At 42.7% G+C, this 16,247-nt stretch overlaps 2 protein-coding genes across 3 annotated transcripts; one reads left to right on the top strand and one right to left on the bottom strand.

The window, feature by feature from the left end:
• Window positions 1-511: 511 nt before the first annotated feature.
• ttl (tubulin tyrosine ligase) lies at window positions 512-10,916 on the bottom strand. 2 transcript variants are annotated; one of them, XM_061690672.1, is made up of 8 exons: window positions 10,814-10,916; window positions 10,082-10,487; window positions 9,747-9,825; window positions 9,401-9,633; window positions 5,635-5,770; window positions 5,280-5,549; window positions 3,152-3,295; window positions 512-2,121 (listed from the first exon to the last, which is right to left on the bottom strand). In XM_061690672.1, the coding sequence occupies exons 2-8, from the start codon at window positions 10,248-10,250 to the stop codon at window positions 1,929-1,931; spliced, it is 1,224 nt and encodes a 407-aa protein (XP_061546656.1). In that variant the 5' UTR covers window positions 10,251-10,487; window positions 10,814-10,916; the 3' UTR covers window positions 512-1,928. The 2 variants fall into 2 exon arrangements, with proteins under 2 accessions (XP_061546656.1, XP_061546657.1); XM_061690673.1 differs by having other exon boundaries at window positions 9,747-9,813.
• A 643-nt stretch (window positions 10,917-11,559) lies between these two features.
• fignl1 (fidgetin-like 1) lies at window positions 11,560-14,964 on the top strand. The gene is given in 3 exon segments (XM_061690889.1): window positions 11,560-11,578; window positions 12,743-13,106; window positions 13,108-14,964. Coding segments are annotated over 2 exon segments (1,923 nt in total). The 5' UTR covers window positions 11,560-11,578; window positions 12,743-12,759; the 3' UTR covers window positions 14,684-14,964.
• The last annotated feature ends 1,283 nt before the right edge of the window (window positions 14,965-16,247 follow it).

The raw sequence follows: 16,247 nt of genomic DNA, 5'->3' as shown, positions 1-16,247 counted from the left end.
ACAGTGGTGCTTCACAGAACAGAACAGAACAACAACAACAAAAAAACTCCTCGTCTATCAGGATAAAACATAAGATTTTAGGCATCAGCAGTGTTTGGAAGATTACTATGGGTATGTGAGGGCCGTGAAAAACTATAGGCCTCCTTCTCAAATTCTTTTTTTTTTCCAGGTTCCCCACTTTAAGATCATCAAACGCATGTAAATATCAGACCAATATAGCCTGAGTGAACTTAAAATGCTGTTTTTAAATGGTGAATTCATTTATTAAGGTAAAGAAAGAAAAATCTCTTCAGTTACATGGCTCTGTGTGAAAAAGTAATTAGCCCCCTTGTTAAATCATGAATTAATTGTGGCTAATAACAACCTTGGGTTCAGTTTCACTGATTACACCCAAGCCTGATTACTTCCAGACCTGTACAATAAAAAAAATCACTTAAACTGAATCTTTTCCGACAAAATTAAGTGGGACAAAAGATCTAAAAACACTGCAACAAAATGACACGCTCCAAAGAAAGTTCAGAACAGTCGACTGCACCGCAGCCGGCCAGAGGAAGCTTGTCTCTGATCCAGTTTATTGTTATTCTAGCGATACAGTTCATGACGAACAACCATGCAACATTTGAAGAACGCACCAGCAAACGAAAGCACAACACCCACACCCTTCTTATTATGACGCTCAATTTCAGATGGGTTCATTAACTTAATTCAGATTACGGTACATGATTGGAGTATCTATTTAACATACAGCATGAATTTCATCTTTGGTTGGGATGAAGACATCCGAGACTCGAGAAAACAGTGGAACAAACATGGTAACAGTAAATTGGATGTGCAATTTAAAAATAAACAGGAAATGTCATTTGTTTGTCGAAAAGGAAATTTACACTAATTTAATAAGGTACAAATGCTTCGTAAAAGAAAAAAAATCTACATACAAGTCCTCCAAGGCACCTTTTGGAATCACATTCCCCCCCTAAAACAAACAAAAAAAAAATCACCAGTCATATTATAGTTACCAATTTGTCACCAAAATAACATGAAAAGCCTTTTTGTGCTTACACAATTGCCTTTTCATTCTTCTGGTTACAAATCTGTTATAATGAATACACGAATGGACTCATCATATTTAGGAATTCACTGAATAAATCTGCAAACGCAGTGTCTTCCATGAATAAACCAGACATTCTGGATTAAGTTGCCCAAATATCCAGTCTCCACTCTTCAGAAATGTAAATACACAGTAACTTTAACATAAACAAATGCATTAACAGCATTTGTTGACTTATGACAAATAACAACAAAATACCAGAGGCAAACATCAGAGACTAGATTAGGAATAGGAAATAAAATGACGTGTTTATGACTAATATGTCCAAAGGGAAGAAAACAATTCTCAAAACGTGTTTACACGGACTCACTAATTAGGTGGTGAGATAATTGACACAGTTCAACATACAGTAAATGGAGCCTATCCAAATATGTTTCTTGGATAAAGTTGGAGCATGATTCGTGCCCTGGACCTCCCAAATGAAGGATGGCCTCCTTGCTCACTAGTTCTCTCTGCTGCCTGTATTGTCAAGATGTGTCAGTTGACAAACTTCCAGACACATGTTGATGGGTTGTTACATTAGTAGTTGAATGGCCAGAAATGTAAGGCACAGGTTTTATTTCTTGAGCGTCTGCACTTTCTCAGGATTCCCAACAATCTGTCAGGGGGCGAAGGACAAATTCCGGTTCCTAAAGTACACTCTCAGAATGTTTGGTATCTTTTAATTTTGTTCTTCAAATAAACCAAAATGTTACCCCACCTGCATATCGAACACACACACATGGGTGAAAGACGAGGTACAAGAAATGCTCAGATTACAATTGATGGCCTTTGCTGCTCCTCCAGCAGTGAGGACAGAGGAGGGTGATTTGCTTGTGCTTTAAAGTCGAGTAAAAGGTCCAACATGAAGCGGGCCTCTCAGTTTGGGTGAGGAGCAAGCGTTGGTCGAAAACAGGGCTGATGGAGAGGAAGAATAAGGCGAAGACGATGAGGAGTCACCACTATTGTTCCGGGTGAAGACACTGGAAATGGCTACATCCACTATGCCTTGACACAGCTCAGGGTACAGCTTCCTAGCGGAACAACATCAAGACAAGACAGTGTCAGTGAGCTCTTAGCAGAGGAGGGGAGAGTCATGTACAGTTACTTTGGAATAATAGGACTTCAACTAAAAGTCAAAAGTAGTCCCCCATACTTGAGGAAGATTAAGTACTCAGTGGAAAAACTAAAGTACTGAGTAACTTCCGATTTTTATTTCAGAGCATGAATTTCCAATAAACAAAAATATAAAATGGGAATGTGCAACTTCAGATATTGCCCAACAATATCACTTTGAATAATTAAAACATATAGTTATTAAATAACACCAATTAAGGCAAATTCAGCTACATAACAATTTCTTAAATTAACTTTTTTGTTTTGAATTTTACACTTGTTCAAAAAAGATTACATAGAAAGCCGCAATGTTTTATCTCAAGTTCGTAGTGGAGGTCTTGCAAGCTGTAAGGTAAACATAGATTGGCGGTGAGGCCAGGGATGATGTGCCTCTTCTGACTGTAAGTCCCAGGCCATTGTCTCCTCAGTTGTTTCTGCCATGCCTCACGTAAATGAGTGACTTTACTGAGAGGACTCGGAGACTTTGTGTATGGTCATGTGACTGCCCGGCTGCGTTTGATAGGTGAAATAGAGTCAAACGTTGCTTGTGGTTACATTGGATTGGTGAAAAAGAATCCTGTGACAGCACCCAAGGCGGGAGTCTCTCTGACGAACCAAAAAAAACAGATCGTGTGTGCAGCAATAGGTAGACGCAAATAAAAGTAGCAAGGGGAATGTAGCGTAACATGAAGGAGTAAAAGAAGCGTTTCTTAACAAAAAAACAAAATGCTCAAGTAAAAGTCGAAAGCATGTTGACTTAAAACGACTCCGACAAGTACAATTCATCCCAAACGTTAGTTAAGTAAATGCAATGGAGTAAATGTAGCATGTTACTACTGACCACTGGCTCTCATAAACCGCTGTAATCGAAATATTATGCCTACTCAACCGCTCCGTAATAATTACACTTGAAAACCTGTTTTTCTGCAAATATGTGTTGCTACTGACTGTGCACAGGCTGGTGCTCCGTTGATCTCAATGAGCCACACTTTGAAGTTCACATCCACCATGAAGTCGAACCCAAACAACTGGAAGCTCTGGTAGGAGAGATGCTTGGTGCTAATCGCTGGTTCAATGCATGACAGACAGCTCCTGCAAAAACACAGTGAAAAAATTTCATGTTGTATTCAGAAATAGGCATTACAGGAAAAATTGAAAAGATTAAATATTTAACTGACCCTTTTGTATTTATGAAAGGCATAAAAAAATAATTAATCGATGAATACTCAGAACAATGGGAAAGTGCAAATCAGTAAACTAGTGAAGGTCTAAGGAGGAGAACTGTATACGGGTTGACTTTTGCAGCCTTTTTTTTTTTTTTTTTTTCAGTTGTGTGTCTTTTTAAACAGCACAGTGTTGTTGTTGCCAGGATGATGGGACAACGAAAAGTGATCGATAATTCACGGCCGTGAGAGGATTCTGGGTGTGCTTGACAGGGATTGGCTGGCTCCTCCTGGTGAAAACTGTGCTCGGGCTGTTTTGCTGCCAGTTGTACTGGTGCAATGCACAAAGTGGATGGAATAATGAAGAAGACCACAACCGTGTATAAATGGATACATCCTGTCTAAAAATGTGAAACAAAGTAGCTGAAAGGAAATTAAATTACCTTATTTATTTTTTTTTTTAATAGATTTTTCTAAATTGATGACTCTGCTGCCTGGACACCAAATTAATGACTTAATGATTTGTGTCATGAAGAGCCGCTAGCATTTTCCAATCCATGTGTGAAGCAGAGTGTAAATAACCAAGGGTTACAAAACAAGTGTGTGAGTTTGTGGTACCAAGCTATGAAGGGGGGGGGGGGGGGTAAAAAGTAGAAAGTTTCACAAATGGAAAGCTTATCAAGCAAATCTGACTTGTGATTGCTTGTAGAAAAATTGTTGGGTCTCTGGAGTGCCAGTCCACTCATCAAGAACATTTTTCTGTGAACAAGACATTCGGATTTTAGCTCATTTACACAACACTGCACCCACACCAAGTTTCTCCACCAATGACTTGGCAGCTACCTGTGCGAAGATCCATCAATTTCAAGCTCAGGCTGGGAGACATAAACCACTATCAGATAAAAAACAAAAGCTAAGCAAGGCTGCAGTGTTCTTGGATAAGTAGATTAGTGTTTGCTAGCGGCGGCTGACTGGTTAGCACATCTGCCTCACAGTTCTGAGGACCGGGGTTCAATCCCCGGCCCCGCCTGTGTGGAGTTTGCAAGTTCTCCCCGTGCCTGCGTGGGTTTTCCCCAGGCACTCCGGTTTCCTCCCACATCCCAAAAAGAAGACTCTAAATTGTCTGTAGGTGTAAATGTGAGTGCAAATGGTTGTTTGTTACAATATGCCCTGTGATTGGCTGGCGCCCAGTTCAGGGTGTACCCCCACCTCTCGCCCGGAGATACCTGGGATAGGCTCCAGCACGCCCGCGACCCTAGTGAGGATAAAACGGTACAGAAAATGGATGCATGGATGTTTGCTAGCTGCATTATCAGCATTAGCGTCCCAGAACCGGCACATCATCAATTTCTGGGTGAGGCTGCCGACTTGGGAGTGTGGGAATGGTATAACTCAGCCAAAAATCTAATATCATTGCTAATAGGAATGTAGTAATTGGTACTTTTATGGATTGAGAAGCGGTGACATACATGCCAGAATCATTGCCATTGGGCACAAGCACGTCTTTGTGCGCGTTCTTCTTCTTCGTTAGTTTTTACCACTTCTCCATTGGTTTTCGACACTTCTTATTCGGGGTCGGCGGACTAGGCATCGAAACTGGGAACCGACATGTTTAAATTTGAACGATTCCGGGAGAACCGTAATGTTAGTCCCAGTTACGATCGGTTCTCGATTCTCGATGCCCAACCCAAGGGCCGTCTACTACTCTCAAATATAAGTGGCGGGTCTTGGTTCATCGCTAACCCCCACAAGTAGCGATGGTTAACTCCGTACCGTGTGTGTGTGTGTGTGTGTGTGTATATATATATTCTTTTTTAAAGATACAATTACTAGATATGGCTACAATGCGTTTTTGCTAAACTCTTTTTCAGCAGCTATGTCAACAAAAATGAAAGAAAGCAATGGCGATTTACTTGATGATTTGCTTGATCTGAGGTAATATTGTGGACTCCAGGATGATACTGTGAGTGTTGAGCAGGTATAGACGGAACTCGTCAAAAAACATCTCGTTCCCTTCCTCATAGCGACCGTAGTTCTGGGAGTGCTCCTTCTGGATGCAGTGGTTGGTCAAGTGGCTGGTCATGTCCTGGAGGTCGGAGCTGTTGTACGGCTCAGAGGATGTCCGCAGCACGCCCTCTCGATATAAATACATGTTGTAATGGTGGTCCACAAGGACCCAGCTCCTGGTAAAACCATAATAGACTGATAGTATGGCATAGTGTAGACTTTTTCTGTGAGTTTCTCTAGTCCAAAACATTCAAGACTTGCCTGATGTCAAACTTCCGATGTCCAGGCTGCAGAAGTAAAGGTTTCTCCAGGTACTTCTGAATAACATGAACCTGTCCTTGATTGTCAATGTACTCCAGTAGCTGGTGAGCATCGTGCGATATCAGAATACCAGCACCTGTTGGAAGATAATGTTGTAAAATACTGTATGTTTTCTAAGCTGCATGACACTATGAAAAGCCATTTGAGCATTTCTTCGGTATCCTTGATAGTCAGCTCAAGGTCCATGTAATAGTATTCTCTTTGTCCTCACTAGTAAAACAATTGAGTGCACTAGTAGAACAGCTAGAGCAAACAAGCAGAATGACAGTTTTGCTAGTGATGTGCAGAATGACTGTCGACCCACAAATGTCTTTTTCACTACTGTATACCATTTCTGCACACTAGTAGGACAACTCTGGGATACATGCCTACTAGTGAGGCCTGAACTACTACGAGGTATTTTGATACTAGTTGGGTCCATGAGCCTACTAGTTGGGCCTAGCAGTGTTACTCGTTACAAGTTCACTTGTAAGGTTTAATCACCTACTAATAGGCCTAAAGTGGCACTCGTAGTGATAAAACATTACTCGTAAGACACAGTTGTTCTACTAGTGCAGCATAGTAGTTCTTATAGTGCACTAAATTGCTTTACTATTGAGGACATTGCTTCACTCGTGACGAAAAAGAGCACACTCGTGCATTGCCTTAATTTGGATACCAAGGATATCGGCTAAATACTCAAACGGCTGTCCATGTCACATGCTCCAAGTATAACGTAAAAGGGAATGTGAATTTGTAGTGTATCATTGCTTTAACGCCTCTTTATTCTTTCTAATGTACCGTTTATCATTCAAAGCTGGTGCCTCTCTCCACTGCCATGCAATTTCCAGCTGGACTACCGGTAACCTGTAACACGTTAGTATTCAGTTTCTGTTGATTCACTACTTTACATTTATGTTAGTTTAGTGATGAGCGTGACTTCTCTATCGTTCTCGCTTGCATGTTCAGTTACTCCCCAATGTCCTTTAGGGATAATGATACTTTATTACACTTAATAAATGCTGTTTATTTGCCATTTCAGAGGTGATGATTAGTAGCACCATGGAAGGAAAGTCTTCAGCCGCAAGAGCTGGCCAGCCACCTGTAGCTGATGCGGAGCAAGTTAACTTAGCACTAAGTGCTCCCTTGGTGGATCCAGAGCAGGGGGGAAAACCGGGGAGCCATTGTTGACTGTCTCGCTTGCAACTATTTTTCAAAGAAGCGACCAGCGACAAATCAAGTGACTTTTGACCTCCCGAAAGACACTACAGTTCCAAGAGAAAGCATATCAGCCCCTTCCCAACCTGACACACTTAGCTTTATGTTGTCATCATCCCATTACTGGTTGTTGAGGTTGTGCCTCGTGAATAACGTGGGCTTCATAGATAGTTGGCTGTGATTCTGGAGTAAAGCCGAGCTTAATTGGACAACATCCATTCCACACCCGGATAAGGCTGCTCTCCTATCCAGAAGAATGTCAAACTTTGTCAGCATTCACTGCATCTAATAGTCAAAGTTGGGGACACTTGGGCAAAACATTAACTAACTACCACTACAACAACTACCCTGAACTTCATGGAGACTGCATCCTTCACCATCCCCGTCAAATGTAATCAATTCACATTTTATAGATGTTAAACAACTGGCAAATATGTTATTGTTAACTCTGTTGTCATGTCCAAAACACAGACTTAATTCAGAAATCATTTGAAAGCCTTCTTCTTAATTTCTCACATCCAGCCCAGAGTACACAAAATCATCTACCATTCGTTACTGTGCACCACCCTCTGAGTCCCAACAGTTATTTTTTTTATTGAATTCTCAAAATTAGTATAATAAAGTAATTATAGTGGATGACTTTTAACCATCATGTATATGATCGAAATAATAACCTAAGCTCGTCATTTAACGATTGGACGCAGTTGGGTTCTCTCAAGCATAATCTCAAGTATAAAATGGAGCAAGCCATCTTTATAATTACACCTCCAACCTTGTTCTGATATACTGTATGTCATAAATGCATAAAACAACATTTCCTCAAAATCCTATCGAACCATTCCTAATGACCTTCGACTTCCTATTAATTGACTACGCACCAGCGACAAAGCTGTTTCATGTAAATGAAATATTGCTAAATTTGAGACAGCTACTCCTCCCATCTTCGATAGAAAATGCCGTCTAATCTTAACAGATGATTTCAACACTAGTTTTCGGCCCTCTCAAAATGATGAAGAAGATGGCTTCTTGCGAGCAACTATAAATTAAAATTTGCAGCTAAGATAAAAGATAAGAAACCAAACCAGGCAGCTCTCCAATTACAAGCTAGGCTGCTTTGCCCTTACCCACACTAGCATAGTGAGAATTTATCATTCAACCCCCACATTCAACCAGTGTCAAAGACAGCGTGTTTTCACTCATGCATTTCACTCTTGAATGGAGTCCACCTGTGGTAAATTCAGTTCATTGAACATAATTTGGAATGGCACACAACTGTCTACGTAGGTCTCATACTTGGCAGTGCATATCAGAGCAGAATCAGGCCTTTATGGTAGAGTGGCCAGACGGAAGCCACTTCTCGCTACAAGTCACATGGCAGCCCGCTTGTAGTTTCCCAAAGGGCACCTTAAGGATACTCGGAAATAAAATTATCTGGTCTGATGAAACCAAAATAGAACATTTTGGCCTGAATTGCAAGTGTCATATGTGGAGAAAAAGGGGCACTGCTCATCACCTGGCTAACACCATCCCTCTGTGAAGCATGGTGGTGGCAGCATCATGCATGCTGTGGGGCTGTTTTTCTGCTGCAAGAAGTGGGCGACTAATCTGCATAGAGGGTAAAATGACAGCTGCCAAATATAGAGAGATTCTTCAAGACAACTTGCTCCAGAGTGCTCTCGAACTCAGACTAGGGCGTCGATCCACCTTCCAACACGACAATCACCCAAAGCACACAGCCAAGATAACAAAGGAGTGGCTTCTTGAGTGGCCCAGCCAGAGCCCGGACTTGAATCCAATCGAACATCTCTGGAAAGACTTCTAAAAATGGCTGTCCACCGACGCTGCCCATCCAACCTGACTGACCTGGAGAGGATCTGCAGAGAAGAATGGGGGAAAATGCCCCAAAACAGGTGTGGCAAGCTCGTAGAGGCATACCCAAGAAGACTTGAGGCTTTGATTGCCTGCCAAAGGTGCTTCAACAAAATATTAAGCCAAGGGTGGGAATACTTATGTACCTATTATGTTTACATTTTCAATACATTTTCACAACTCTCTGAATATGATTTTACTTTTTCATTATGGGATATTTCATGTAGATTTTTACTCGAATCAGGTTTATAATAAGTCTGTAACATAGCAAAATGTGGAAAAAGTGAAGGGGTGTGAATACTTTCTGGTGGCACTGAGAGAACTTGTGGTGCCTTATCAACTGACCAAAGCACTAGTATGTTCCCAAAGTTCCCATTTATTTGTGGTTCCAAGAATCTGTAAAAGCAGAACGGCAGGATAAGCCTTTTGTTTTCAGGCTTCACGCCTGTGGAGCCATCTTCCAGATTTGCTTCTGGAGGCAGACACTCTTTCACTATTTAAGAGCAGACCTAAAAACCTCTCTCTTTGATAACACGTATAGTCAGGACTGACTCACTCAGGCATGCGCTTAGTAAAGTTGCCATATGCCTAGAAATGATTGATAAACTTGTAACAGACAAAATGTGTAATACATTTCTACCTTTAGCTCCAGCAGATGACTTGGCTATCCACACTGTCCCCTCTCCACTTTCTTTTTTGGAGTGATAGGAAGCCAAGAAAACTTCTCGCTCATCCGTCTTGGGATTGCTCTTCAGATGGCTGAGGCCATTTGTAGCGGGAGCCACAGGAGTGTTGAGGTTGGTGGGATAAATGATGTAGGATTCCGGGAACCAGTTGGACGAATCAGAGAGCTCTGGGCTGGTCTTTATTAGCCTGATGAGTTCAATGTGGTTGATGGTCAGCTAATGCAAACCCTTTGAATAATTTACTGGCAAAACAAAACATATTGGTAAGTTTAAAAAGGCAATTGTATAAAATATACATACTTGACCAAGGACGCCTTCCTGCAAAGCTTGTCTGCCCCTCTGTAGTAATTCACCAGCTGCACCAGTCCTGGTTCATGACCTCAAGTAAAGTCCCAGTACAACATTTCAACACAAACACTTGAATGGTAAAAAAAATTGCACATTTACAAAGAGATACTGGTGGAGGCGTTGATCCCCCCCCCACACACACACGACGCAAGGATTAGCAGTCCTGCATGGTCACTGCAGACTGCGAATGTCTCGTCCTGAGTGGGTGGACACCAAATGTAGCGCATGCAGATTCTCCCCCCCCCCCCCCCCCCAGTATAATAACGAAAGGGTAAAACACACATTACCTAGACGTCCAAATGGTAGTCTGTTCCGTTCACCGAGCATCAAATTGAATCTGGGGTTGTCCCTTTTCAGCCTCTTCCACTGCCCCGTAGACAGGAGGATTTTGGAAACTTCTGCATAAACGCTGCTGTTGTCGTCGCGGCTGACAAAAGTATACATCTGAGAGGCCATTGTCCCAACGGTAGGTGGAAAAACGAAGACTTGGAAGCAAAACAACTTTTCCTGCTAGGGAGCTACTTGTCTGGTAGGCAGAGCACAACACAGAGGGTCCAGCGCTACCTCCTCTGACCGGGCCATGCTGTTGATGAATCGGTCATATCCAGTCCAAACATTCACTTCGTATCCGAATCAGAGGATCGACGGCAATACTGCAGGCATGTAGCAATTACGATGCAACAAACCACGACACTGAAAAGGCAAAAAAAAAAAAAACAACAACAACAACAACAAAAAACGTCTTCTTACTCAACAGTCATCGACCCAGCAGTGTCCAGTGGCACACAAGGGTGTGACTGGGCAGGCAGACAGCAGCTCCCCACACGACTTAATGTCTCGTACGGGCCGAATAACTGTCAGCATCCGGTTTTGCGGCTCAAAAGGACTGTTGCTAAATGGGCTGACTTAATTTACAATATGCTACGACTCTGAACAAACACTTCCAAACAACACCATCGAACTAGATGTCCAGTTATGTATAGGCTATCAAGAATATTGTTTATTTACTCAACACTCACATGCGTTTGCATTCTGAAGCGGAGCTGTGTCCTCCTGTGGATAGCGTAATAACGCTCCCTCGGTTATATGGATAGTGTAGTTTTTGCCTACAATTAAAAACAGGTTAATACATATCGATGTTTATTATATATCTTATAAATATACAAAAGTGTTGGAGAGATTATATATATCCACACATGTCGTATTTTTAAAAGTATATCGTTCGATCATCGGTGTGCAAGTGGATGCTTAACGTTGTGAGCACTTCAATTCCCAGAATGCAAAGGGAAGGTGGCAAGAACACTGGCCAATATGGCTCGACGCCCTATACAACACAAGATGTCGCTGCAGGTTTCAATATGTAGTTGTCTGTGGCGTTGTTACTTTATGTTTGGGATTTGGAGTGCTTCGATACATTTGCAAAATTAAGTATTAATAATTTGTAAGTTAGTTGGGTAGGTTTTTTTTTTTTTTTTGCATGACAGCGAAATAAAAAAAAGTGGTCACAGCAGTTGAGTTTTCTCGAGGTGATGTTTCAAGTTTTGTCACATAACTTCGTCCCCCATCGTCGACATAATTCCATTTCATTTGTATGGTTTGTTCGTTCACCACTAATGATTTGAAGAGATTGACTGTCGTTGTAAGTCTTCATTGGCGATTTAAAAATATATAATAATAATAATAATACAGTACAAGGAACGCGACCGGAAGTTGTGTAGTAGAGGAAGCGAATAATGGCGTCAGCAAGTAGCTTTGGAAACGTAAGAGCAATAACGTTTTGAACTGTACGTTTCACGCGAGTAAGAATAGCTTGTGTGGTATTTAATTATTTAGTAATAAAGTCGTGAGAGCATACCGTCAATAGTAAGTGAGCAGTTTTGTGATGCGTGCCTTTATGTTCAATGTGTTTACGAAGTAGGCGGATTGTTGCATGTTATGTAGTCACTACACCGTGCATCCTCGCTATTCTACTACTAAAATGAGTTAACGTAAACTGTCAATTTATAGTTGGTGAAATCTGAAAGTACTTTAATTGTCAATTCTTCAAATCGCGTAACATAGAAAGGGTTGAAATTACGGTACTCAGGGACCCGCGGTGCTACAAAAGACAGTACAAATAACATCAATATAAAAGATAAATAAACTATAGTATATGCAGTATAAAAAGTATTAATTGAATGTGCAAATATCAATGGTCAGGTGACTACAAAAGACAGTACAAATAACATCAATATAAAAGCTAAATAAACTATAGTGTATGCAGTATAAAAAGTATTAATTGAATGTGCATATATCAAATGTCAGGAGACGTGTGTAACACAGTCAAGGTCAGAGAACCAAGGCAAATAAGACATTTATAAATTAGAACACAAAACCCCAATGCTGCGGATGTGGTTGGTGCGACCCTTAGTCTAGTGTGAGTGTGTGTGAGAGAGAGAGTGTGTGCGCATCTATATGTTTGTCAGACTTCAGAGTTCTGGTGGGCAGAGGACAGAAGACGTAGAGCGTGCAGAGAGTTCAGATTCCTGACAGCTTTGAGACTTTGAGTCGGCTTTGAGACTTTGAGTCCTGGTCCGCAGACTGAAGAGGATGTGTGACGGATGGGTGGCATCCCCTGCTATGCGGAGGGTTTTGCGGGTGAAGCGGGTGCTGTTAAATGTCCTGCAGTGAGGGAAGAGAGGTTCCGATGAGCTTCTCAGCTGGCCTCACTATGCGGTGGCGAGTCTTGCGGCAGGATTCGGTGCAGGTTCCGTACCATACAGTGATGCAGTTGGTCAAGATGCTCATCTTGCGAAACAAAAATCCTTTTTTTTTACGTCAATATAGCAAATACGCTCAATTGTAATATTGTTACTTGTATAAATGTGGCCTGGAGCTGCAGGTTACATTTGGTCAGGGCTTTGCCTCAGGTGTTGCATTTTTCATCAGTTTTGACTTTTCTTCACCAGGGTGGAACAGCCCAGGCATGAGTGGCGCACACCTGGACGAATGGCAAAGGAGGTCCTTTGACATTTCATCTGGCAATTGTACACCTGAACAGACGGCCGATGCCTACCGGGCCCACATCCTTTCCATTCAGTATGCATGGGCAAGTTCCCACCTATCAGAGGCCGCCATGGGCAGTCTGCTCAGGACCTACTCAAAGCGCTATGCTGCATTGCTGGACTCGGATGACCCCAGCACGGGGCTGAACAACTATGCAGAGAGCGCGCTTCATCTGGCCCGTAATCAGAAGAACCACAGCGACAAATGGGAGTCGTCCCTCACCATGGAGCGCATGCTCGACTTGCCCTGCGTGCAGAAGATGATTCAAGCAGGGGCAAGGGGGAGAAGGCTCCCTCGTGGCACCAGCAGATGTTAGCATATCTGTTGGACAAGAGTGCAGCAGCATCAGCAACTCCTTGTCTGCTTCCACTGCTCCGGGCAGGTCAGAGGGCACATCCTTCAGACCCACTTGGCCATCACAAGCAAAAGTAGAGGTGAATAACACAGCCGCTGTTTCTGTGGATAGACCAAAAACCTCTGAGGGCATGTCAGATAATATCTATTCATCTTCACGTCCAAATGCCAGAGCGCAGCCGGTGTTGATCCATCCCTCTTCAGGTCCTCCTCAGAGCAACACACATCCCACAGTCAGCAACTATCAATCCGGCTTCTTTCCTACCTCCAGTCCATCAAAGCGGAAGAATTTTTACAGTCCAGATGCAAGTGAAGGTAGAAGGGGGCCACAAGCAGGGGCCGACCTAAGACCAACAAGTAACTTCAAATCAGCCCGTGAACAGCTAATTGTGGATCAACAGAAGAAACATTCCCAGCAGCCCCAAAGAGGAGCAACTTCTGTGGTGGCAGCTACAGTGAAGAAATCCCTGGGAGCCAATAGGCCTCGAGGTGCTTTTTCTAAATTTGTGTCTCCCATGCCACGACAGGACGAACAGGAGGGTGGGCCGAGAACCAACTCCAATCGGGGACCTCAGGTTCTGGATGAACGTCTGAAAAACTTTGAACCAAAGATAGTGGAATTGATCATGAGTGAGATCATGGACCACGGGCCCCCTGTGGTGTGGGAGGACATAGCAGGCCTGGAGTTTGCTAAGACCACCATAAAGGAGATTGTTGTTTGGCCAATGTTGAGACCTGACATCTTTACAGGCCTCCGGGGTCCACCTAAGGGAATCCTGTTGTTTGGACCCCCTGGGACCGGGAAGACGTTGATAGGCAAATGCATCGCTTGCCAGTCGGGTGCCACATTCTTCAGCATCAGTGCGTCGTCGCTCACATCCAAATGGGTGGGTGAGGGGGAAAAAATGGTGCGGGCCTTGTTTGCCATAGCACGTTGTCACCAGCCTGCTGTCATTTTCATCGATGAAATTGACTCGCTGTTGTCCCAGCGCACTGACGGGGAGCACGACTCATCGCGCAGAATCAAGACCGAGTTTCTGGTTCAGCTGGATGGGGCCGCCACAGCCGCCGAGGACCGCATCCTGGTGGTGGGGGCCACCAACCGACCTCAGGAGATAGACGAAGCTGCCCGTCGTCGCCTGGTCAAGAGGCTGTACATCCCCCTTCCCGAGGGCCCTGCCCGACAGCAGATAGTCACCAACCTCATGGCTCGAGAGAAGAATCAGCTGAGAGCGGAGGAGCTGGAGCGCATTGTAGCGAACACTGAGGGCTTCTCTGGGGCAGACATGACCCAGCTGTGTCGAGAGGCGGCCTTGGGACCCATCCGCAGCATCCAGCTAGGTGACATCGCTACCATCACGGCAGATCAAGTTCGGCCAATCCGCTACGGCGACTTCCAAGACGCTCTGAAGACGGTGCGGCCCAGCGTCTCATCTAAGGACCTTGAGCTGTACGAGGAGTGGAATAAGACATTTGGAAGTGGTCGATGATGGGCTTAGTTCAAGAAAACACACCTTTCATCAAAACTTACAAGTGGCTTGGTTTTTTACTTTGCTTCATGAATAATTGTCGTTATCGGAGACAGTTGAATAAATATTCCTTTTGTGGTTACTAAGCAAACATGCACATATTGCTATTTAGACTTTGTTGTGAATTTTGTTTCTGAAATACTGTCCTTAATAGGATATTCTCAAATGTTCCAGGTTATGACTTGTCATTAAAAGTTGGTGGTGTAGTTTTTTCTCAAATACAATAAAATAAAATGCTTACAGCACTGTTATGTTTTTTTGAAGAGATAACACACCGGTGTATTTTGTCAACAGTATTTGCCCCATGCGGACACTGGTAACAGGCTCCAAAAGATGGATGTGTTAATCATGTCCGCGGAAGTTGGGTAATGCACAAGAGTATCCTAAGAACTGTCCTCTTGCGTTCCTCTCTTCCTGTTGTTGATAAAGACAGTAGTGGACAGCACAGGAACATTAGTTACTGCAACACATCCCTTTCAGTGAGCAAGTGTTCCAGAATATTAGTGCATGACTCACATGGTTCCTCCCGCAATACTGGCCACAAGTCTTAAGAAAGTAAAGCTGACCACAATCTGATGAAGGCTTCCGAGCCAAGAGTCTCGTCGGTCACACGCACGCCCCTCTGGAAGGGGACAATTATAGAGTGCACACACATGAAATGAAATTGTCATGTAATTTTAATGAAATGATCTTTGCAAATCTGGAAGACCATGAAAAAGGACTTTCATTTATTTTTCATCTTTTTGTCAAGTCCCTCATAAATATTAAAGACTTGTGTGGCTGGCCACTGTATTTAAACTTTGTTGGTTTCGCCAGCAGCGAAAGTGGTCACACAACCCCCCAGTTGGTATGCACGGGGACTCCTCACAGCTGGACTGGGACAGATGCACAGAATTCCTCTTGTGCTGCCTGGGATCCACTGAGTATGGACTCCAAACTGAGACATATGGTGTTAGCTTGTTTTCTTAATTTCTACAGTGGCAATGCACCAGTCATATCTGAGCTTGTTTATGCATAAACATACAAACTAATAAAGCACACATTTTGAATTAATAGTCTCGTTCTTAATGATTCCTCAACAGTACCTTTTGTTAAGTAATCATTTAAATACTTGGTTTTAACCACAGAACATACTGGATTTTAAGATGTCCTAAAATTTTACTAATTTTTTATTTTTTTTTACCTTTCTAAATGTTCCTTCGTTGACTGGAAGAAATGGAACTCAATATAGTGAGTGTGAGCTATTATTTTAAGGTAGCAAATGTGGTTCCTAAAAGATAATTTTTAAAAAGGCTACCAGTGATGTATGTTTTTTTTTTACTTGACAGTGAATGAACGATGAGCATGTTTTATCTACCCGACTGCATGATACTAACCAAGGCAGGTATTCTGTTGGTTTTTCATCACTTTGCGTTTTTTGTTTTGTTTTGTTTTTGTTTTTCAGTGTATCCATTTCCTTTTGGTCACTTTTAAGATTTAACATAAGATATTTAGGAAATTATCCACACACTCATTAATTTCCCTC

The sequence above is a fragment of the Phycodurus eques genome, chromosome 11 (genome assembly GCF_024500275.1).
Source record: "Phycodurus eques isolate BA_2022a chromosome 11, UOR_Pequ_1.1, whole genome shotgun sequence".
Lineage (NCBI taxonomy): Eukaryota > Metazoa > Chordata > Actinopteri > Syngnathiformes > Syngnathidae > Phycodurus > Phycodurus eques.
This window is presented reverse-complemented; position numbering and strand designations above follow the sequence as displayed.